Raw genomic sequence first — 23,801 nt, forward strand, 5'->3', positions numbered from 1 at the left:
GCTTATAAGCAGATGTTTAGTTTATTATACTTTTAGATGAGAAGTTCAGGAAAAGATCAACAAAACTTTCTCTTAAAACAGATTAGTCGTGAGCTAAGATTACCAGCTTTTCCCCCTTTCAGAACAAATGCAGAAATCCTTCGTCATCAGACCATCTACCATCTACAGTGTTAGTTTAACAAAACAAACAAAAAAGCCTTTTCTGAGTTTTAGGAGTCAAGATAACTACATACAAAGGTACTTTTGGCTGTTTCCTTGGTTCTCAAAGGATCCCAGCAGATGGATCTGCATGTTTAGTTTGGCACAACCATCCTTTAAATCTGGATTTGGGACCAGCATGAGTACACTAGCAATAGCCGCTGAATTTCATTTTTTTTTATCTTTTATGTGTAAGACAAATGTGTTAACTCCTAAACTATGTTAACAATGTACACTATTGACACAGTGATTCTTTAATAACGAAGTATTGATGTGAATAAATAATTCTTTTTTTGAAGGCTTTGTACAGTTACGGTGCCAGACTCAAACCCAACTTGCCAATAAAGAAAGCGGTCACAATTTTTTTGGTGGCTTGGTTGCCGTTTTCTACATTATTGTGAATTTTTCAAAATCACAATAATTATGAAGAAAACAAACCCAAACCTAACCCCCACTACTGTACGTGCATAATAAACACACAGTTGAGCTTGCCATAGGCCTAGATTCTGAGCACAGCCTGAAGAAATTGACGAGCTACATTTATTTTGGATATGATGCAAAGCAAACAAAGGCAAGAAATCAAACCTCACAGCTCGAGAAGAATTTTAGTTCATAATTTTTCATATTAAAACTGTCTTTATTAAGTTAATCTCTAATAAAATAAAAGGAGGAAAACCAGAACACAGCAGAAGCCAAAAAACAAAAAAACAACGAAACAAATTGGAATGTACTTCAGTAAAGAAAATAAAAGCTCCAGCTGGTCCAACAGGGGGGCTTTATTTCAACCACAGTCAAATAAAGCACCGCTTTTATATATATATATATATATAAAGATATTTTATATATATATATATATCTATATATTTATATATATTTATGGTTTTCATATACACCTTCAGGCAATGACTAGAGAGGATTCTTTACAGAATCAAGTTTCTTGTGGTTCTCTTCATTTACAGGTAAACTTAGTTTCTGGATAATTAAACCACAGAAAAACTCAAGGCAACTTTTCTTGCCTTGTTCATAAAGTACAAAACTGGCACAGAGGACAACCTTTTTTTTTTGTTTTTGTTTTTTGTTTGTTTGTTTTTATACACAGTAAAAATGCAATAAAATTAAATTACATACAGAGGAGACAAAAGTTCTGTAAACCTTTCCCCTTTACAGCAAAGCTCAAATAAAATCAGTATAAAACACACCAAGAAAAAAAAAACCAAAAAAAAAAACCCACCAAGCCCACTCACCCACCCACCCTTTAAAAAAAATGTGCTGTAGTCTGTACTACTTTTTCTGCTTTTCTTCTTTATTTCTCAAAGGAGATGTTGGCTCTGCGTGGAGTCGCAATCTTATAATGCGAAAAGAGCGGCGGGAGCCGCTGAAGCTGGAGAAAGCGTCCGACTGAACATCGGCAGAAGGCAACAAACAGCAGCACAAAACCAGCAGAAGAAGAAGAAACATAATGAACAGGAGAAAGTTTGTTTCCTCTGAGCTGAAGTCAGACGTCCATAGCAGAGAGAAAAGGGGGGGAGGGAATTCAAGATATGGCGGTGGTCAGTTGATGATGTCATGAAGAGGGCTGGCCTTTAATAGAAAGTTTGGTAACAATGGCAATGGTGGCTTCCACCGTCCTGTACAGCATGTCCAGCGTGTCAGGTGGGGGGCCAACGCTCTGGAACATCTGTGAGGAGGAGGAGGAGTGGCTGCCACAGCCATCTGGACCCTCCCCCACCAGCCCTGATGGGAAAGCAGCATCCTCTGAAAGGGGTGGGGCCGGGCTGCTGCTGGTCTTAGAGCTCATCTCCTTCTCTTCCTTCACCTCCTCTGAGCAGGTAGACACGGCCTCATCCCTTCTCCCCTCCCGTTGATCTCCCACCTCGTCGTTCTCCTCGCGTGGCACCACATGTTGCTGCAGCTCAGGCTCCTCCCCCTGGACAAACCCCTCTCCCGTCTCCTGCAGCAGGGAGGAGGAGGAGGAGGAAAACGAGGAGGATGACGACGAAGAGCCCTCCATCTTTTCCTCTTTGGGAGAGGAGTCCAGATTTCTAGAGGAGGTGGGCATGGGGTCAGGAGAGGGCGGATCCTGCTCAGTGCCTGGGTCGATCAGTGATGAGGAATCTCGTGTTTCCGTGTCTGAGGTGCTTGTGGGTGTTAGCGCCTCCTGTTGGTCAGGCTTTGGATCACTGCAGGGCGGAAGAGTTGAAGAGGAGGTGGAGGCGGCGTAGAGCTGGGCTCCTCCATCTCCGGCTCTGTCGTCATCACCGCTCACCCTCCGCCGCTTCACCGGGGTCGCCCCTTCATCCTCAGCTGACAACAAACAGACTGTTACTGAAAGGAGCCACTATTCTACATCATTTACAGCACTGACTTTAAATTTTTCACAAAGTCTACTTTGTTGAGTCATACTCCAGATTATTCTGCCTAAATGGTCAACCCAAAGAAATGTGCTCAAATTGAGGTTGTGTTTTGGTTTAGTGATTGAATGGCATGTTATACCTTTGCATTTGTGGTCTTTGGCCTCCAGCTCTAGAGTGCTGCGTTGCTGGAGACAAGCACGACAGCAGCTCAGAAGCTCTTGCAGGGCTGGGAGGAAAGCTGGGTCAATGGCCTGAGAAGGCTGCACAGACAACAGCAACATCAATGCCCTCAGGTCCTGACAAAGAGAAGAGAGATCAAACAATGAGAAAACAGTGGCACCATGTATCAGGAGGACTGTTCTATGAGTGTGTGCATGCATGCATACAGCATTGAGCAGGCTGCTGGTCTTGTTAAGCTCCAGGCGATGAGCTGCCAGTTCAGGCTGCAGACTGCTCCGTTCACTCAGCAGGTTTGTCACCAAAACACCAATGAGGTTGGAGCAGCTGGGACCAGACAAAACCTGGACCTACACATACACAAATTTTTATTCTCTATTTAATTACAAATTAAAATGCAACATCATTTGGACAATCAGTACAAACTGGGTACAACCTTGATCAAATGTAGTGACTATTTAGGATTCCTACAAGAAAAGCTGAAACTTTTTATACCTTGTGCAAAAAGCAGTTAAGGAAGGTGTAGGCCACGTTGTTGTTCAGAAAGGTCCTCTCGTCCATTAGGATACATTTAATGTACTCGCTGAAGGCTGGGTCTTCACAGAGCAGCTTCACACACGTTTTAGCCATAACAGACTGAAAGAAGAGCGAGATGAGAAGGATTTACCATTGTGCTGCTGTCCATATCCAAAGAGCCCGAGTCTATTAACAAGGCCTGACCTTAAAAATGGTTGAAATGAGTGAAATCAGAGGAACGCAGCTGTACCTGTGACTGACAGAGCTCTGTCCACAGTTTGGGGAAAAGCGCAAGATGGAGGGGAAGTCCTTCATACGCTATCAACACACCTGAGAGGGAGGCAGAGCATTAACATGGAAACATCTATGTTTCTGTGCAAATTCATGTGTGCTTGCAGACAATTTACGGTTTGATCAGTATGCTATAATGATAACAGTGGAAATACAAACACGTACTTAGCTTGACAAGTGTATCTGTGAATTTCTCACAGTTGATGGCAACGCGACACAGCAAGTGAATGAACTTATGGTAGGACAGGAAATAATCCAGCAGCATTCGATCGTACACCTCATCTTTACCCTGAGATGGACACAAACAAATATTACTACCAACACCAAGCCTCTGCAGGTACTGAAGGTTTTCTGTTGAGGTTTCTTTTACTGCTGACACAAAACGATTTGGAGCAGGAACAGATAACCGTACCTTGCTGCTCTCCACCAGTGAAGGCAGCAGACACATGTTCAGCTCCGGTCTTGGAGGTCGGATGTTGTTTTTGGCTCCCATAAGTTTGAGGTTCTCTCTGCATGGCAGGTAAGGACCAAACGACACTGCACAGGGACAATTAAAAGTCAGTGAAAAGAAAGCCAGATTTTTAATTTAATCTGAAAGAGTTTAAGTAAAGATGAACCAGAAATTTTTAAAAGTCGAAACCACTGAAGGTTTTACTTAAAAACCTTTTGGATTATAAAAGCTTAACTTGAAGAACATCAGACAGTATATTTGTCAAATATGTACTGTTCAAACGGTGGATGATTATCATTAAAAATGGCCCAAGTTTCAAACACTGAGACAAATGTTCATGTAAGTAATCTCTGTTCTACTCTTTGGTTACCGTTTGATGTCACTGTGAGACAACAGGCCTCATATACTGATGTTTACCATTAATATTTTGTTGTTACCACGGTGCGTATGCTAGTAAATCAAAATTGAAAAAAGAAAAGAAAATATAGAAAAAGGTTTGGAAACAAAGCTGATATGAAAATGACTAACAGTCAAAAAGAAAAAGAACATTCAAGGAGAAGCTGTGACATCTAGCAATGAACGGCATCATGCAAAGCTACCATGTTCTTGGGGATCCATTTTAAGCTATAAAACAAGAATGCAAACCAAAAGAGGACAATCAACATGAATAATGAGGAGAAGACTTACTGGGGATATTGCTGTGGTGGTATGTGCAGTGGTTGTGTTGTAAGAAGGGGACTAGAGTGTGCAGGAAGTCATGAGGACTCAGCAGAACGAGTTCCTTCAGCACATCTGCAACAAGAACATCACGTTACAGGACACTTTCTAAAACTTCCAATTATTTCTACATCTGACCCGTTACATTTTTAGAGAGACGCAGATATGTATTCTGCTAGCCAAATTCTACTCTGTCTCAGCTGGAACAAAGGATGATTTCTGTTTTCTAGAGTTTGGCTACAATAGTTGCCAAAAATGTACACACAATCACACAGAGTCAAAAGTGTTCATAATACTCAATTCAATGTGATCACTGGTCTTTAAATTGTAAGGCAGAAACCCTTCAAAAATCAGACAATCCCCTGTGAACAAGCACTTAGTGAAGATTAAGAAGGAGCGCAGTAGTTTTTCCTTCCCACGCTGAGCTCTTTGGACTTTCCCATTGTTCTGAGCATTGGTGAGTCCAATGAATGCTGTCAAACAAATCTTTCTCATCCTGGCAAAGACAAACTACCAGTTGTAGCCAATCACAATGACTAATGAGATCACAGGACTTGGCTTTATCAAGTTAGCACATTGTAGGAACAGTTCAAATAAATGTTTAAAAGCCCCAAATTACCAGGACATACATGTCCATAATAAGTGTATATAAACATCTGACCTAACTTAATATACTTGAATGTTAGCTGGTGGGTTATCAAAGGTGAGTGTTACCCAAGCAGGCGTTGCGGAGCTCAGGTGGGCTATAAGAGTTCAGCAGAGTGAGAAGCTTGTGGGCAAAGTCAATCCTCTCCTGCCACTGGATCAGAGCCTGTTTCACATCTGGGTAACAGGAGAGAGAAAAAACAAAAGATCAGCACAAATACGAGAACACACATCTGCAGATATTTTACTCTAATACAGCCCTTTGTAACCAATGGAGTTGGTACACTGTACCAGAGCTGCTTCTTGGATGTTCAGAGTCAGATTCAGGGACATTTCATGTTCACTGGTTAAAGTTTGTGTATCATAATTTAATAAGTTAAAGCTATCCAGAGATCAGAGCCAGCTGTAAGCCAGCAGCCTCGGCATGAGCAATGGAAGAAAAGAAAAAAACCAAAGCAGTTATGAGAAAAATGAAGACTATTAAAACAGTGAAGTCTGGTGAAATGATGCAAGTAGTTAACATTTGTATTTACTATATGAATCTGTAGCTGTCAAATAAAGAAGGATGTACAGCAACTCATTTTTTCCAGTATCAGAGCACTTTTGTTTCACTTGTATCTACTTGTTGAGCAGATACTAAAGTCACTGCTCAGTTTTGTTATGAAAACAATATTTCACATTTGCAGCAGTAACTGCCCAAGAAAAGTGCAATCAGTGCATCTCCAAATATGTTTCAGGCATTCGTTGTTTTCCTGACATCGTTGTATTATACTCAGTCGTACATAGCATTTGTATTTTATTCTATTCTATTGTGTACAGTTGATTCTTATCCTATTCCAGTGTTTTTCTAATTTTTGCTATGTAACTTTGCACTGTCCACTTTCTGCTTTAACAAAACACATTTCCCACCAATAAAGGTTATCTCATCTCATCTTCCCTAAGGTCACATTTTTTGCACATTCATTTACTTCATGCCAGACAGATCAACTCTTCTGTAGTGTAATGCTGTCCTGGGGTTTTATGTCTTAGTATGGTCATCTCCTTTTTAATGGCAAAAATCAAAGTAGTGATCGCACAACAATCATCCAACTAACCACACCTCTTTATGAACAAGAGCACAGCAACTTCAATTAATAAGACTAAAAAACTACCGGATCCAAAGTGACACTCCTGTGCTACGAGTCAGTGTAGCTCACTGCTGCACTATTTCAAATCTGGCAAAATAACCACAAACAGCTTCTAGCTCTGCATACGTACTATCAACAAATTTCCCACGTGTGGGACTAATAAAGGTTATCTTATTTTATCTTATCAAGTGAAAACTGGAATTCACCTACAGAGCCTAACTTCTTGCTAACATGTTGCATTAACTACAGTTTCATTTTACAGCGCCACATCACAACAGCAGTGGCCTCAAGGGCCTTGATATTGTAAAGATCCTGCAATTATAGAGAAAACGCCCAACAATCACATAACCTTCTTTGGGCAAGCACCTGGTGCCAGTGGGAAGGACAAACTATTAGTTTTAACTGTTTAACCTGTGTTACTATTACATGTGTTCGCCCTGTTAAACAGTAGGGGATGGTGCACACCTTTGCGCTGCAGGTATGGCCTGGTGGCTTTGAGGACAGAAAGAAAGATGGAGAGCAGCTCCACCAAGTCTCCAGTGACGTGGCATGCTGTCGCCTCATGGTACATCATGTGCAGAGTGTTGAAGGACTGCAGGGAACAAACAAACAGTGCACATAGCTTTACTTATTAGATTTGGAAGGGTTAAAAAAAAATGTAGTAAGCAATGAAATGCAAATTTTATTTTCATGTACATATACATATTTTAAATGCACTTGTAATATACTATATTTAATTTTATCTTTTTAAATCCAGATATTAATGATTCCCTTTGGCCTGTTTTAAATATAATGCCAAAAAAGGCAGATGATGCATGAAAATGAATTGGATTATGGCAGCATAGAAAGATGAGACGATAGCTTAATTTAGCAATTCTTTTTGTAATATTTAGAAGAGACCTGGATTGTACCTCAGTCATTAGGATAAGTCCTCTGTTGAAGACTACCAACAGTCGGTCCTCGTCATTCTCCAGCAGAACTCTGAAGGCACTGAGAGGAACAGCACAGAGAAAGGTCAACTTAGAAAGTAACGTCAGTAAACTTTCCAAACTCTGATACAAAATGGACCGTTTCTGTGACAAACATCTTCACCAGGTTACAAAAACAAGCTTCACAAGACCTTCAGTGATAAAAGTGTGTGTGTGTTCTTACCTGATAAGTGTGGTCCAACAGGAGCGCCCATCCAGACAGCGGAGGTAGCAGCTAATAGTGGTCTTCTTAAATTGTTTAATGTCCTCCACTTCCTCTTCCCTCATCTCAGCTCGCTGTGCCACAAACAGCTGCATCAAATTGAACAGTTCCTCCACTGCCTGCAGGGAGAAGCACATCAGCGGTTATGATTTTTACATTATCACAAATAAACATAACCAAGGCAAGATCTTTAACCCTTTAAGACCTACCATAGAACCAAGTCCGCCAGAGCTTACTTTATATTTTTACATGCTGTAGTGCCATTTTTGGGAGCATTTCAAGTTGCTATACATCAATACAACTGTTATAGCCCAGATTTTAATAATATGTCTGCATTAAGTCCATAGTAACTACATTAATTGCAAAAAAGTGCAATAAACTACAAAAAAATTGAAAATCGTTTTTGTTTTTTTTACATATATTTCTACTTGGAGAAATTTAAGAGGCTTATCCCTCAAAACTTTAAATACAAAAAAGTTGCAAAAAAATAGAATAGAAATTTATTTTTAGTGTCTTCATAGTTTTATTTTGGAGATACACCATTTTTTATATACTGCAGGAAAAACGAAAAACAATCCTATGATGCAAATTTGCAAAGAAAACAGCAGGTGCATCAAAATAAACTATTTCCAGCAGTGCAATTCGAGTTCTAAGCATCCCAGCAACTATTCAGAAAAGCATAAAGTCAAACATGACTTATAAAAACACCAGTATAGGCTCTTAAGGCCTACAAATAAAAAACTACATTTTCCGCGAAAATGACGTCACTTCTGGTTTCGGCCAGGAAATGGTGGACATGCGATAGTTCGCGCTGACGTCTGTTTCACTGTGGGAAGTGTTACGAACAGCTGATCGGATCGGCAAAGCGTGTTTCTGGAATATTATGTTTTTGTTCCTGCAAGCGCTTTTTATGCAATTTTTGCAAAGCTTTATGTGGAAGGCAACCGTGACCGAGGACAAACTGATGGCATCAGATGTAAGTACAACTCCTCCGGTTTCATATGCAAAACAAATTATTGCGCTAGCTTACACGGTTGCAGTGCTACTGGGATTTAAAAATAGTTACGCAAAAAGGAGCGTGCCCGCTCCGACCGGCTTTAAAGGGTTAACAATTAAAGACTTCCTTTATGTTTTGCTTTTAGGTGGGGAATTTTCAAAGTGCTATGGACAATAAAGTCACATCACTGCTAGAAGTCTGACTGTCCTCTCACCCCTGGATACTGGCTGGCATGTGGAGTCAAGTTCTTGAAGGCCCACTGGATGTTTTGGTGTGATGCTAGTTGGCGGGTGAAAGCAGTCGACTGCTCGCAGCACATGCGCAGGATGCCATAGTAGGCAGGGAGCATGCCGCGGTTGAATAGCACCACCTCCTGGTCATCGTGGTCAGCCAAGATATAGTTGAAGGCAATGTTTTTGGTCACCACAGGGTTCTGCACCACTAGCCGGACGTTCTCCGGACAATCCACACAAACGTTGTACCAGAAGGACAGCAGTGCCTGCTTATTGTGGTTGGTTGCAATGGCTGGCTCTGACAGTTTCGGCTGAAAACGTGAAAGAAAAAAAGTTCTAAATTCTGCACCTAAGACTCGGACACGCACATTGAAGTGTACAATCGGTACAAATCTTTAAAAATATCTTCGCAGTCAAAGAAAGATGTACCTGGAAGAGGTTCCAGAGGTCCATGAAGTAGCCAGAGAACATGAGTTTCTCCGTCTTGGAGATGAGGCAGTAAGTCATGAAGCTGAAATACTGCACCAGTTTGGTAGTACCATGAACACTGGCATCCACATACAGCTTGGCACGTCCCAGCAGCCCTAGCAACAGGTTGTAGACCTGGTGGAGAACCACGGTGGTGTCGGGGGACAGTGGGAGCTCACGGGTCGGCAAGTGGAGGGAGCGTGTGGAGCGGAACATCTGTCGAAAGGAGTTGCTGGGGATGAGGGAGACCAGGAGGTATGCAGCAGCTAGAGGGAGAAGAGAGAGTTAACTGCTATCATAAACAAAGGACTACTGTGGCTGCAGTGGTACCTCATGTTAATTTAAACATGTTTTTAAAGGTGGTCTTTTCATTATTGACAGAATGCTCTGCTCTTATTAAACAGGCTTGAGTTTTTTTGGACTTGAATGGTCTCATAGTTTGCAGATATTTTTTTTGGTCATCTCAGACATCGCTCTGGTAGTCAATACAGAAGCCCAATCAGAAGAAATTTAGCTTACAGGGAGCTAAAACCGCTCATTTCGACAATGGATGAACTTAGTGCTGCAGCAACAGCCACTGTAAGACTAATGAGGAAATGTGAATCATGCAAATCTCTTTAACCATCTTTATTTAACCATCATATTTAATCTTGAGATTCTTTTCTGTGAGAGCCCTGGCTATTTTAAGAAGCAGGTTACACTATTAGTAAAGTTCTATTTACATTAACAATAAAGGAAGAATGTATATCTATATAGTCAAAGTAAAAATTGGGTTGTGTACACTAAAGGGCTGTTTAATTTAATAATTAGCATTTTTTTTTAAAAACTTAACGTTATATTTGTTTTGGCTTCTAAAGTTCTCAGTTTTCAGAATTTAATCCACCTTTTTAAACACTGGCACAATGTCTTTTCATTCGTAGTTGGTTTAACTCCCTGTTGAGTGTTTGTTAAAAAAAAGAACATGAAACTAAATACAATGAGACAATGCAGAGGCCCTTACACGTGCGGACTCGGGGATAGTTGTGTGCCAGCAGGAAGCGTTCTACCCAGTTCTCCATGTTCTGCAGCACCCAGCTGTGGGCCAGTTTGTTCCTGGGAGTCTGCACAGCCAGCCAGTCCAGACATTGGGATGGATTGTACTCAATCACCTGACAGGAGGCACACAGATGAGACAGCATATATTTAATAAGGACTTTATAAGCAGTATATTCATTTTAAAATGGCAATCCTAAACACTGACCTAATTTTTTCTGTTTGGTTTTATTGACTTTTGATCCTGCATGTGGTGCAAGTTTACTTTATTGATAAATAAGATGTAAACCAGTTGCAACTACATGTATGGATCTCATTCCATTCATCCATCTTCCACCACTTATCTAGGGCTGGGTCACAAGGGCAGTAGCCCAAGCAAAGAAACCCAGAAGCCCGTGTTCAAAGTCACATCCTCCAGCTCATCCAGGGGAACTCTCTCCAGGATGCCCTGGGCCTACACCTCAGGACCTTATCCTGGTAGGACATGCCCAAACCACCTCAGCTGGGTCCTTTCAATGTGGAAAAATCGTAACTCTATTCTGAGTGCCTTGCAAATGACTGAATTTCTCACCCCTCCTTGAGAGAAAGCACAGCCACCCTTTGGAGAGAATTAATTTCTGCTGCTTGTATCTGCAATCTCATTCATTTGGTCATATACGTGAGGGTGGGGACATAGATCAACTGATAAATCGGCAGTCTGTCAATCTCCTGCTATACTCTACTCTCACTCGTGAACCAGAAATACTTAAATTGATCTACTTAGTGCAGCAACTTGTCCCTGAGCCAGAGTGGGAATTCCACCCCTATCCAGCTGAGAACCATTGCCTCAATCTGCTATGAAACGCTTGGTGCAAGGTGGAAGCCCCAACCTGATGAAGCCAACAGAACCACATCATCTGCAAAAACCAGAGCTGCGATTCCACCATCTGGCTACGCCTAGAAATTAGGGGCAAAGGGCAGCCGGAGCAAAATCCCACACCCACCGAAAAGAACGAGTTATTGCCAGTAATGCAGATCAAGCTCTCGCTGCACTCGTACAGGGATCTAATAGCTCCTAAATATCAGCCAGACACCCACTATTCTGTAAGGACCTTGTACAGAATCACCTGAGGGATGAGGCTCAAGTCTACAAAGCACGTGTAAACTCCCACATGACCCAGGTACATCTTTGACACATCCATGCATGGAATTATGGTTAAAAAACCCCAAATCATTAAAATAGTGATTTGGGGTTATAACAAAGCCAGAAACAGAAATTTTCTGAGCAACCTGAAATGTTGAAATGAACGTTGGAAGCAACTATTGAACTATAAACAAAGGAAACCATATTTTTATGCAGTATAGTTTTGTCCAGCCTAAAAGGATCAAATTTTGGCAAAGCACCAAAATTATAACTAATATTATTTCTAGTAAATGACATTTGATCAACTTTTTGAAGACCTGTATTTAACAAAACCCAGAGAGGTTTTCTTTTGATAATGATAACTACATATTACATTAAATCCTTTTATTAGATCTAAACAAATGGAAAATATTAGTGTGTCAGGGTTTACCTCCCAGATCCTTTGGAGAATGTAGGAAGCAAAGGAAGGCATCCCCGGAGGTCCACCCGCAAACTCCATCAACATTGTTAGCAGCTTGAAGAAAGGATTGGCAGCCTAACAGAATTTAAGGGGGGGTCATGAAAAATCATTTTTGTATCACTACACCATATTTTTAAATGGTTTATTAAGCGTTATTACAAAGGCAAGTTAACAAACGTGAATAGACAGAAGTTCAGTTTCTATCTATTCAGGAAAACAAAATGAACAAAGGCTAGATTCGATTGTTTTTTCAAATAAAGGTGATTTTAAGCCCAGTTTCATTTCTGTGGTGCTTACCTCAGGAGTCAGCTTTGCAATCGAGGTGAAGAGCATCGACACAATCTGCAGAGAGAAGCATTCAACATGAGAAAATTAAAATGGATGCATTTTACACTTGTATAGGTGGCAGTCATTGCAACATTTACTCAGTCCATTTCCTACAAACATACATGTTCAGCCAGCCGGTTATTATAGCGACAGAGGCTAAATATGAGGTTACAGGTCTGCCTGATGTTGATGCCATCTCTGATGTGCTGGAAGAGGAAAGGGAAGCCCTTCCCTCCAGTCAGCGCTGCCATGTCGCTCTGGGACAGAGTCAGATGTCTGGACAGAGAGGAGAGGAGAACGCAGTGGCTGCTTGAATGCTTAATTCTAATGAGAATGAATCTAAACAGAAAAATGCATGCATGTTGTATACTCTCACCTCTCAGAGCGAGACTGCTCCACCAGCAGAGCAATGAGTGCGATCATCTTCTCCAAAGCTGCAGGACGATATTTTTCTTCAGCCAGAGACAAGATGTCTTCTTCCTCGTCCTCCTCCTCTCCTTCCTCCTCTGACAGCACCTCTACCTGAGGCTGAGAAGGACGTTGGTTAGGTCCTTCTTATAATTAGGTCATGTCTTCTAAACACAATATAACTACAGGCTGGGTGTTACTTCATTTAAAAAAGACAAATATTACAAAGAAACAGAACCATTCAGATTAAATCTCTCTTTGATAATATTACTGTAAATAAATGAGTTGTGAAATATAAGCAGTGTGTAAGCTTACATTCTCAGGGCCTTTTGTTCCCATGTAGAAATGCACCATGATAGAAATGGCTTGTAGTGACAACAGGAACTGACTCTGTGGACACAAAACACAAAAAATATTAATCGTTTTTAACAAGGAAGGGGGAAAATAACCAAACCACATTTATGAAACTAAAAAAGGACTCAAAATCATGCTGTGTCAACTGTTAGCTGAGAAGAAAGACCCAAAGAAAAAGCAAAATAGTGTCAGGTTTCTTTTTTTTTTTTTTTTTCCACACTAAGTGATTTCAGGCTGCAAAACTCAATTTACCTCCTCCTCGCCCATCTTGGCAAACTCATACAGAAAAGCGAAGTACTCAGTCAGGTGTTTGCTGTGAGGCTTGACGCCGTGCTCCATGATAGAGAGGAGGGTCTTAACAAAGCGAGTGACACAGGACCGGCTGCCGATATCCTCCACTGGCCCATCCATGTCGTCAGAGCTGAACAGACACAGGAGCAGAGGTTCTGAGACTGAGGTATCTAATGACACATCTAAACTCTTTAGTTCATGTGGAGCCACAAGTTTTTTTTCTCAGAGTCTAGTGTGGCACAGACACTGAGTGACACATAGCTCCTGCTTGGATCTGTGTGGCCATCTGATTTCACAGACACAACACTGTGTTTGTGCTGCACACCTTGCATGGCAAAAATGTACCACATGAGATTTAAGTGGGTTGTGTTGCTAAGCAATAAAGATAGCAGGGATGAACTGTAAAATTCTGGGCCAGTGTTTTAAGTAACAGTGTGGTCGATTGTTTTCTTATTTTTGCTTTATTTGATCTTTATCCCAGTAGGAAAAGAAGTAAAATAAACAAAATGATACAATCTTAAAGGCTTTCGGTTCCTTCCGAAAAGCGAGAAGAGGTTTTTGAATGACATTAACGCTATGTCAGCCTATTATACAGGGAGGCACTAGTCCCTCCTGACATGGGTGTCACTTAGCCAGCCTGTAAGGCATAATTTAGCCATTTCAATCAGCTGTGTTGGATCAAGGACACATCTAAAACCTGCAGGACACCGGCCTTTGAGGCCCAGAGTTCCCCCACCCCTGCGGTAACGTCTGGCGTAATGGCATTTAAGCTTCTGATGAAGTCTCGCAGGAGGCAGTCTCATAGTGAGACACGAAATGAATGCTATGAAAGAGAACTATCAGTGTACATTCAGTACCGATGCACGAATCGTCATAGGAGCGCACTTGCTGCCAAATGCAGTCATCCAGTTGGTCAGATCTATTATTTGGATAATAATAATAATAATAATAATAATAATTTGTCTAGTGAATTTACATGAACAGCTACATTAAGAATGGTTTAGTTGAAAACTATTTTTAATGCACAAAATATTTGCACAGACTTTGCATGTTCGGTGTGAAAAGGCCTTAATGGAAGACTTTGAGACTCCTAATCTTGGAGAAAATGTTTTGATCAGGGAAACCTGTCCCACAATAATGAGTGACATACCCATCCTCCATGCCAGGCTGCAGGTAGAGATGAGCATGAACTGGCCGCAACCTCTGGATAACGTGAATACACAACCTCTGGAACATCTGGAAGACAACAAATTAAAACAAGAAAATTTACATTTAAAAGTCAATTTAAAGACAAACTTCCACTGACAATAAGTTCAGAATGACGTAAAAAGAGTTACAATATAGCTATAAACATTGGGGAAAAATAAAATATAAGTACTTTTGAGTCGTTTTGGTGTAGTACTGTCTCCTCCACCTCAATCTAACCCTTTTCTTAGAATCACACATCTGCCTGTGTCTTCGTTCACTACATAAATGAACCTTCTGTTTTTTCCCCTTTAACTCCTGCCTGGGATCCAATATATCCACTGTCCCATATGTAGGGATGGGTATCGAAAACCGGTTCTTGTTGAGAACCGGTTCCCACTGTTTCAATTCCTTGGAATCGTTTGCCACTTTTAAAAACGATTCCCTTATCGATTCCAGTCGCCCCGAATGACGTCATCACGTTGAGTAGCGTCTTTTACCCAGTAGGAAACACGGCGCCTGAGCGGCACAAACGCTCAAAAGTTTGGTTACACTTTATGAGAAAGGATGACAACAGGGCAACGTGCAATACTTGCAAAGTAGAGATTTCATCAAAGGGAGGAAACACTACGAATATGCAAAAGCATTTGCTCAAAAAACACGCGATTGCTTTCAACGAATGTCGTGTTTTTGATCCGCTCCGGACTAGCGAAGCTCAACCCAGCAGCAGCGGTAGCGTTTCCACGTCCTCTCCCGTTAATACTGCAGGTAACTAATCAATTAGCATTGCATATTATGTTAGCGCGATTTACCTTATTACAAAACCTGCTATTACTGTGCATTTAGATAACCATGATGAGAGAGACAGAGTCTGGCTGGCTCAGATGCTGGCAGTTGTCGCTGCAGTCTACCGGTAGCATCTCCTTTCAGGCCAGGATAGACGAATGTCACCCAGCAGTGTCTAAGTTTGTGGTCAAAGGCTTCCACCCATTTGCCACAGCAGATGCCCCCGATTTCACTTTGGTAAGTGAATGTGTTTAATTGTAGGCAGGACATTACTGGATATTCTTGTGTAATTGCTACAGAATAATTTATGTTAAACTTTGTTATTGCTACAGAAGAATATTTATTTTATTATTTTACATATACATTTTTTTTCCTGGGGACCCTGTGACACCCCATTGAAGAGCCGTAGGCTGTGGATCTCTTAAGATCTCACTGTTGGGTTTGTAAGGCCATGTTACTCCTAAATTTCTATCTTGTTCAAAGAGAAGATATAAAACACAGTTCTGAGCTAATTGACCTTAGTGTTTTCCTTTTTAAAAAAAAAAAGAATCGATAAGAGAATCGATAAGGAATCGAATCGTTAAAATCTTATCAATACCCATCCCTACCCATATGTGCACATGTCTAAACATTCTCAGTCTTGCCTGTCTAGTTTTCTAATCTTCCACTACGTCGAGCTCTGCCTGTCTTTTAGGTCAGAGCCACCTTCTCCAAACCATACATCCTTTCACTCTTGCTGCTATCCTTCCGTCGTGCCACATCATTTTTTCCCCTTTAGCTACACAATTAGTATTTTTGAGCACATTAGTCCAGTTTCAGTATTGTGAATGTTGTTGTTTTTTGAGGTTTGTTTTGTGTACAGTGATGTTTTATGACTTGTCCCTGACCTGTCTGACAATCTGATTGGGACACTTTATTAGGATCTGCATCGGCCACCAGTTGTCATCAGCCATCCGGTCTAAAAACCACTGAAACAGAAAAATAATGATCAAAGGTTGTGCAAAAAAAAGAAAAAAGTTTATTCACAGTATCCATTTACTTTGCTGTAATCACCAGAATAAAAAAGGTTTAAAACTCAAACCTCGCAGGCGGCCTGGCTGTTGTTGAACTGTTTGGTCAGCAGTTCAATCCACTGCAGCATGGTGGGCTGGAGGTAGCAGAGCAGAAAGGATTAACAGTCTATCAGTAACTTCCTTCCTCCTCCCCTTTCTTTCTACTTATCTTTACAAATTAACAACACTCAGAAAATGATAACAGTGATAAGGATGAGTGTGCATTACCTTCTCCTTGGAGTGAATGAAAGTCTCAAGGACAAAGGATGTGCTGAGCTGCAAATGAAAGGGGAAAAAACAACAGTAGAAAAGCAAGTTTTAGTTAAACTAATTAGCATTGCAAATCAGTGACATCACGCAGCATGGTATAAATATTTTTAGAAAATGCGGTCAGTTAGAAAATAGATTAAAATAACATCTTTCTGAGTAAAAGATGCAGAAACTTTTACCCATTTTCATTTTCTAGATTGGGCTTCAGCCAGCTGTTATTCCAGTGTGTTTTATCCAAAACCCAAAGTAGCTAGGAAGGAGCTAGTTTCCTTATTTTAAGAGAGAACTGTTCCATTTTTAGTACTTTTGTAGTAGTAAAGTGAAAACAAAAAAGTCTTTTTATTTTAAAAAGTAATTCGCACAATTACAGTTTATACATTTTCTCAAAAATCCAGGTTTCAAGTCAATAAAAGCCAGAAAATAATAGCTAAATGCTTGTATTACTTCTCACCTTGGCAGTCATGAGGGAGACAGCTTTGGGGTCTGGCAGGGTGCTGGGGATGCTGCTGCAGAGCTGCCACATGAAGCTGAAACAATGACAAGTCGTGCCATTGAGTGAGTAGTGATCAAAAAGGCCAATAAGATGTGACCAAAAATACAAACTGATTTATGCTCACCCAAAGTAGGTGTGTTCAAATATGTTTTTATCCTGCAGAAACTGCATGTTGTCGTGCCAAATCCACTGAAAGAGAGAGTTGGACATTTAAATAAGGGATTTAATAGGAGTAATGCACAGAGATCTGCTACGTTTAAAAGAAAAAAAGCACAGTCAGTACCTCAAGTAGATCAGGAGAGACATCAAAACTAAAGTCCTTCCCATTGTCATCCTCCGGTTCCACTCTCTTGTAGAAGAGCATGTAGGCACTGTGTGTCTGAAAGTTTGATTATCATTTCATTGTTACCTTCTGGATCAAACACAGAGGATAAAAACTACAAAAATGGACCAGAAATTCTCACCTTCTCAAAGGAGAAGTCCATAAACTTGTCAGTGACAGAGTCGTAGGTTTTAGTCTAAAAGATAAATAAAGTAGGTGAAATTAGAGATTACACGTGGAATTAAGTGGTAGTATTTATCTTGCAACTCTCGCTCATACCGTCATCTCTCCACCAAAGCACTCAGAGGCCAGCTGAGCTGAGTCAAAGGGTTTTACCTCTGCATCATTGAAAAGGTACCTGGAGGACAAGATAAACCTTTGAGATGGTGGCGTCCTATGACAGTCACTCACTTTTTGGGTTTAAAGACTGATTATTAAAACTTTAATATGCATCATCCATCACCATTTATTGTTCTTGTAGGCATGGGGGTTGACAATGTCCCGGATGAAGCTGTAGTAATGGCCGCCATCTGCTGTGCCCGTGTGCACAGTGACGCCAATGAGGTCATACTCATAGCTCTCTGTGACCTTTGCTTCACCCTCCTCTCGAAAACCTGAGGCCCATGGAAGGCAACACTTGAAGAGTCAATTACAATCATCAATACACAATAAATGTCCGACTGGGTGAACAGAAACTAACCCTCTTTGCGCTCCCCTTTGCCCATGAGGAAATCCTCAGTGTAAGGCGTCATGTCGAGGCGCAGGGGGAAGGAGAAGTGGGTGTTGACCTTCTCCTTCATCATGGTCACCATGTTAAAGGTGTATCTCATTGTGTTGAAGCTCAGGATGCGAGGCAGTTTCTTAAAGCAGGCCCTGTGTACAGAGACACAGTGAGACATGGTGAGACACTGTGTTGAGAGAGGGGCATTATTTTTTTCAGGATTTTAAATCGTTCTGACCTTTTCTCTGCGCGGACCTTCTTTCCACACTGTGAGCAGGTGTACATGTTGTCACCCTCCAGGGTGTCTTTGATGGTCACTTCATCCAGAGACTCCTGAGGAAAGATAACAAAGCACAAATACATCAAAGAAGGAAAAGTCTGCAGTGCACTTTGGTTTAGAGAACAAAAGACAAAAGTTTGTGTTTTCTCTCTTAGTTGGTAAAAGATGCATGTGACATCACTCCTTGTTGAGCAATGGCTTTTTCTAAACCCTCAAGATGAGCATTTAACTCATTTTGGGCCTGAATATGAAACTGATGGAAGCTGAACCATACTGCATCGGTATATGGTAGCAACCCTGCTTTATTCTTCTTTTTTATTCTAATGAGTATCATTTACATACAAGATTTCTGTATATAAAAAAACAAAAATGGACTGCACTTTTCAGAACCATTGTGGTTTGTGCAGGACTGTTTATGTGGCAGAGGTTGATCTCCACTGAAGCTGTAAGAATCACAGGTGAGCTTCAAACTTGCGTAACATTTTCGCCCCACTCACATAGATGTTCTTCATGTCTGCCACCTGACATCTGACTGTGTAGAACTCCTCTGCAGTCTGACTGACATGGTCACAGTCCTGTGGGAGACACAGAACAGTGAGAAAAAACAATGGCAGAAAATGTACCTCACGCTGAGTCTGTGGAACCCTTAACTCATCTACTGTAACCTTTGTAGTTTTAAAAATAACTACATTTGTGTGAGGTATTAAAATAAACACGAAATTCAGCTGTGCTTTGTTGTTCTCAAAACAGTTTTCCTTCAATTTAATATTCCTCCTTTCAAAATCAATTCCCGCACTCACCAGAGACACCACATTGTTGGTGATGACACCTCCAAACAGAGTCTTCACTGTGTTTTTCTGTCAACGTAGATAATTAAGATACATCAGCTTATTAATCAACTTTAACATGTACTATGATGCCTGAACTATTACTCATGCTCTTAAAATTATCTTTAATATTGCATAATATTTGTGGTCATCATTTGTATAATAACAACATCTTATTTGGATATGTACTTTTTATACAAACAATCTACTTCTTAATATGTATAGTGCTATAGAGAGATTATTGTGATTTTCTGAATGGCAGAGATGAACACTAAAGGTTTTATGAAGATCAGTAATAAGTGGCACCTGCTCCAATCTGGAAATTAGTGTTTGAATCCTTTAAAGCATTAAATATATAATTTGTGTGTATGTAAAGATGTATGCTCACCAGCTCCTGGGACATCTCTTCTATCTTGGTGATGAGGTCGGTGAAGAACTCTGTCATGTCTTTCTGCTCGCCGGTGTTAAGAGGCTGTTTGTCCATTGTGTAGGTTTTACAAAATGGCCGGGGGTTGTATGCTTTTCTCTCACTCTCCTGAAAACACACAGATTAACACAGATAATCCATCTCACCAAACCTTCTGATTTTGCCGTCTGTGGTGCTCAGAAAAAAAGTCCAATCGTCCAGATCTTCAGAAACTGAACGGGTGTTAAAAGTTACTCTACTAGTGACTGTAGTTTTAAACAAATACGACAGACAGAAGGGAAGGACTAAAAGGAAAATCAAAACTCACCATGAGATATGTGAACATCTTCTGCAGCTCCAGCAGTGTTGTCTTGTGTTTGATATCTTCAGCGTACTGCACGCAAACACAGAGGGTGAGGACCTGTGTGCCATTTGAATTTTAATGACGTTATTGTAACAATCTTTCAGATACTGACCTTGGCAGTGAAGACAGCCTGGCGGGCCTCAGGGATCATATAGAGCTGCTGAATGGTAGAGGCCAGGTAGCATGTTGCTCCCAGGTTGGTCAGACCCACGAAGCGGCACTCAGCCCGGACGTCGTCATGGGGCCAGTAGTCCCACTTGTATGGAGCATGAGAGCCTAGAAGCAAAAGATTAAAAGAAAGTTTGAGTTCTGTGTCACACCTGTCCTTTTATTAAATTATTCAAACTGGCAGTTGCATTATTGCAGGGGTGTCAAACTCAAATACACAGTGGGCCAAAACTGGAACAAAGTCGCGGGCTAACGTTAATATTTATTGGGGGGGGGGGGGGGGGGGGGGGGAATCTTCCTCCAGATATAAGAATGAATCTTTTCTTATGGACTCAAACAGGTTTTGCTGAAAAACTGAATATGGAACAAGCAAAGCTTAATACTAAACTATATATATTAGCTGTATAATACCAGTAGGCCAGCTCTGATAGTCATTTGGTGTGGCTTCGCAGGCCAAATGTAATTACGCTGCGGGCCAAAGTCTGACACCTATGTATTATTGGGTTGCAAATGGAATTTCCAACTCGCCCAAAACCTTTTCTGACATAATTACAGATGGCCTTAAAACAAACTAAACTTGGAGAACAGTCTGGTAATCTGGTTGTTAAAGCTATGATTAAAATTAGGCATGGTGTAAAAACATATCTAAAATTAAGTTTAAAATAATGATAGGATTCTGCACTTCTGTAGAGCTTTGTAGTTTCAGCTCATAGTGCTCTTTAAAACTCTTTCACAACAAAAAGTGTCCCAGTCTCTTCAGCATTAGTCCCAATTGTGGGTCAATGTCTTGTAGAAGAAGACTGGATTCACTGTGGCAAAGCTTACATTGAGTCAGATCACTGACCTAGAGGACTACTGACACAGAGTGTAGCTTGCATATACAGACAGAAACACAGTACACAGAAGTAAAATAAACTACAGAAAGAGCACTACCAAATAAAAGTAATCAAAAAGTGAAGCTCTTCACCCTGCATGTGCTGAGACATGACCCAATTATGGAGCAGCCGATAGTTTTCTACCGAGCCCTTCACCGTCTCCACCAACAGATCATAGGCGGCGGCCCTTGCAGCGTGGGACTTGCACTTGGGCTGAGCACGGTCAACCAGACTGGGGAGGAGGAAGAGGAGGTTGTAGACATCCCTCAGAAACTCCTGCCCCTCACGGGAGAACTTAAAAGGAGGCTTGTGTTTGAGGACGCTGGTGGCAAGACGAAGGAGCCCTGTCAGGCCATCGTCTTCGATTGTTCCATCTTGTTGGTCCAAGATCTCACGGCTGGAAGTGAAAGAGTTATGTTTACATCAAAGCAGTATCAATTGTAGAAATTTGCCATTTGGTTTAATTTTAAAAGCCACTGCCATCAGTAATATTGTCAGCATGAACTTTCAGCAAAATGCAAACATCCTTTAAATCTTTGTATACGGAGCATAAAATTCAGTTTGTGACAATCAAACCTCCTAATGCAGTCGGCAAGATGTCGGGCAAGAGCATCCAGGTCCAGCAGGGTGGTCTGCATCGAGCCGGCCAGCGACAGAGAGGGAGAGACCTTCTGTGAGTTCAAACAGATCAATACTAGCAGCAGCTCAATACCAAAATCAAAACGTTACTACAAACTCAAATCTACTAAATCAACAGGTTGGTATGATCATCAGCATTGTGGTTTGAAGTTCCCACCTGGCTCGCATCTTTAACGTGGATGTTATCGATGAGTTTGCAGAGCAGCCAGAAGTATTCCTTACAGCCCGTCCTTAACAGAGGCTCCTCTTCATAGTCTTCGACCTGCAAATATAAATGCACAGTTACTGCTTAAGAACATCCCAATGAAACGTTAATTCATCAACTCTTAAAGTCTCATGATGTGATCTAATAGAGTGCATGTCAGGTTCTGCTGCATTAAACCAATGTGAGAAACAAGGCTTAGTAGAAACAAACCAGATTCAAAGTAGCAAAGGTCAAACTGAGTCCAACGTTGCCTCTGAGGAGTACTGACAAGCGTACCGCTTCCAGTACTTTAAGAGGCTGAGCTACTTGAGTGCGAGACCTACCCTTAGTGGTTTGAGGGCCTGGGCGTCAGGCAGGAACTTGAGCAGTGTGGAGGCGGCGAGCAGTAGGAAGGATCTGTTGATGGACTCTCCTCCCTCCAGACCTGACAGAGACAACTTGTACAGGCCATTACATGCCTCGTGTCTCACTGCCGGCTACAAAGAAAAACAACGCACCTCAACAAAATGATGATAAAGTGAAGCATACTGACATGCTGATTAAACGACTAAAGTCTGAACCACAATTGTAAAAATTCCCAACTGGCTCTTGCTTGTGCTCTACTGCCCTGCTGCTAATACGGCGAGGACCCGACAGAAGTATGAAACAAACTTGAAGCATTCAGGTATCACAAACAACTGAATTGCATAAATTATCCTCAAAGAAATGTGAACTTGTCGCCCTCATCAGGCTGTAATAGTAATTACAAAAACAACTGAATTGAGTGTTATAAAGATTTCTAAAACAAGTCTGGAACAAAATTCATGAACATTTTAACAGAGGTGTGACTGGGACCAGTTTAGATGTGAATGATTTTTAAAGTCCACCTGAGGATTAAGGATTAATATTTTTGACATCCATTGTCCCGGTAAAATGCTACTGAGAGCTCAAGAAAGCACAAAAATGATCCATCTATACGGTCATACAACATCACAAGACCATTAAGAAAACTTCTACCTTTTTATGGAGTAAATTAATATCTCTTGACTTGTGATGGAGCTGTGGATGTTAGACTCACCTCAGGAATCAGGAGGGTGAGTTTTTTCAGCCAGTCGTGCAGGTGGTCGCTGTCAGCCAGACTGGATTTCACTGTTGAAGAGCAGTGAGCCCAGCTCACCAGCAGCCACATGGAATAGTGAGTCACTGTGGGTAAAACATTACTGTCACACTCCACCAGCTTACTTCTTTTAACATTTTTAGCATGATCACCGTCTGAAAATGTAAAATCCTTACCTTCGTGTCGAGACCTGTGGTCAGACTGAGCCTTCAGAACTCTGCAAACAAAAACAAACAAAAACAACAACAAACATGTCAACTATGCTGTCCATTTAAAAGTAAAGAACACATTTTTGAGCTTTTGTATGGCAAACCTGTGTGCAAGGTTGTCGTAAGTGTAGGCCACATTGATTAGTCGCTGGATCAGGTTGGTGCCTTGAACAAGGCTGAGGAACACCTGCGAACAGACAGAAGAGCCGATGATAAAGATCCAGAAGTCAGAAACGTCCTGTTGGCAGTTTCTGCTACAAAGCATTACAAGTCAGCTGGAATAGTTACTTCAGTCAGTCGAGGGATGTGCAGGCCTTTGCCATGATCTACAGTGGATTTGCGCGATTTGCCTGGCCATGCCCTTTTACGTTGGCTGTCGGAGAGGCCTGACCAGGAGAAGACATCGTGGTAGGCTAAATCCAAGTCTGCAGGGTCTACAGCAAACTGGCAGATCAGCTTCAGCAGGCAGGCCAGACAGTCCAGCAGCCACTATAGATAAAAGGACATCAAACCAAACACTTACTTATATTAGTCTGTCCAATA

At 41.2% G+C, this 23,801-nt stretch overlaps 1 protein-coding gene across 3 annotated transcripts in view; it reads right to left on the bottom strand.

Annotated features, from left to right (window-relative positions):
• Window positions 1-1,043: 1,043 nt before the first annotated feature.
• Window positions 1,044-23,801, bottom strand: part of usp34 (ubiquitin specific peptidase 34) — a 55,668-nt gene continuing 32,910 nt past the window's right edge. The window contains exons 33-78 of one of the 3 annotated variants that reach the window (XM_080881320.1): window positions 23,547-23,747; window positions 23,363-23,445; window positions 23,226-23,266; window positions 23,011-23,135; window positions 22,277-22,429; window positions 21,906-22,010; window positions 21,686-21,741; window positions 21,202-21,506; window positions 20,179-20,342; window positions 20,031-20,096; window positions 19,685-19,831; window positions 19,270-19,326; window positions 18,967-19,044; window positions 18,428-18,522; window positions 18,169-18,341; window positions 17,932-18,082; window positions 17,748-17,826; window positions 17,611-17,664; window positions 17,430-17,525; window positions 17,271-17,335; window positions 17,105-17,180; window positions 16,612-16,659; window positions 16,413-16,478; window positions 16,219-16,299; window positions 14,511-14,596; window positions 13,322-13,490; window positions 13,031-13,105; window positions 12,684-12,835; window positions 12,430-12,583; window positions 12,278-12,322; window positions 11,951-12,055; window positions 10,366-10,513; window positions 9,327-9,631; window positions 8,879-9,208; window positions 7,629-7,786; window positions 7,388-7,466; window positions 6,942-7,068; window positions 5,419-5,526; window positions 4,675-4,779; window positions 3,949-4,073; window positions 3,702-3,825; window positions 3,496-3,575; window positions 3,225-3,365; window positions 2,939-3,079; window positions 2,692-2,848; window positions 1,044-2,502 (exon numbers count right to left, since the gene is read on the bottom strand). In XM_080881320.1, coding sequence (XP_080737446.1) covers window positions 1,763-2,502; window positions 2,692-2,848; window positions 2,939-3,079; window positions 3,225-3,365; window positions 3,496-3,575; window positions 3,702-3,825; window positions 3,949-4,073; window positions 4,675-4,779; window positions 5,419-5,526; window positions 6,942-7,068; window positions 7,388-7,466; window positions 7,629-7,786; window positions 8,879-9,208; window positions 9,327-9,631; window positions 10,366-10,513; window positions 11,951-12,055; window positions 12,278-12,322; window positions 12,430-12,583; window positions 12,684-12,835; window positions 13,031-13,105; window positions 13,322-13,490; window positions 14,511-14,596; window positions 16,219-16,299; window positions 16,413-16,478; window positions 16,612-16,659; window positions 17,105-17,180; window positions 17,271-17,335; window positions 17,430-17,525; window positions 17,611-17,664; window positions 17,748-17,826; window positions 17,932-18,082; window positions 18,169-18,341; window positions 18,428-18,522; window positions 18,967-19,044; window positions 19,270-19,326; window positions 19,685-19,831; window positions 20,031-20,096; window positions 20,179-20,342; window positions 21,202-21,506; window positions 21,686-21,741; window positions 21,906-22,010; window positions 22,277-22,429; window positions 23,011-23,135; window positions 23,226-23,266; window positions 23,363-23,445; window positions 23,547-23,747 — 6,219 coding nt within the window. In that variant the 3' untranslated portion in view covers window positions 1,044-1,762. Of the gene's footprint in view, window positions 2,503-2,691; window positions 2,849-2,938; window positions 3,080-3,224; window positions 3,366-3,495; window positions 3,576-3,701; window positions 3,826-3,948; window positions 4,074-4,674; window positions 4,780-5,418; window positions 5,527-6,941; window positions 7,069-7,387; window positions 7,467-7,628; window positions 7,787-8,878; window positions 9,209-9,326; window positions 9,632-10,365; window positions 10,514-11,950; window positions 12,056-12,277; window positions 12,323-12,429; window positions 12,584-12,683; window positions 12,836-13,030; window positions 13,106-13,321; window positions 13,491-14,510; window positions 14,597-16,218; window positions 16,300-16,412; window positions 16,479-16,611; window positions 16,660-17,104; window positions 17,181-17,270; window positions 17,336-17,429; window positions 17,526-17,610; window positions 17,665-17,747; window positions 17,827-17,931; window positions 18,083-18,168; window positions 18,342-18,427; window positions 18,523-18,966; window positions 19,045-19,269; window positions 19,327-19,684; window positions 19,832-20,030; window positions 20,097-20,178; window positions 20,343-21,201; window positions 21,507-21,685; window positions 21,781-21,905; window positions 22,011-22,276; window positions 22,430-23,010; window positions 23,136-23,225; window positions 23,267-23,362; window positions 23,446-23,546; window positions 23,748-23,801 lie in introns of all 3 variants that reach the window. The other 2 variants (XM_080881319.1, XM_080881318.1) reach the window with 2 other exon arrangements.

The sequence above is a fragment of the Rhamphochromis sp. 'chilingali' genome (assembly GCF_963969265.1).
Source record: "Rhamphochromis sp. 'chilingali' genome assembly, chromosome: 4".
In the NCBI taxonomy this organism is placed as follows: domain Eukaryota; kingdom Metazoa; phylum Chordata; class Actinopteri; order Cichliformes; family Cichlidae; genus Rhamphochromis; species Rhamphochromis sp. 'chilingali'.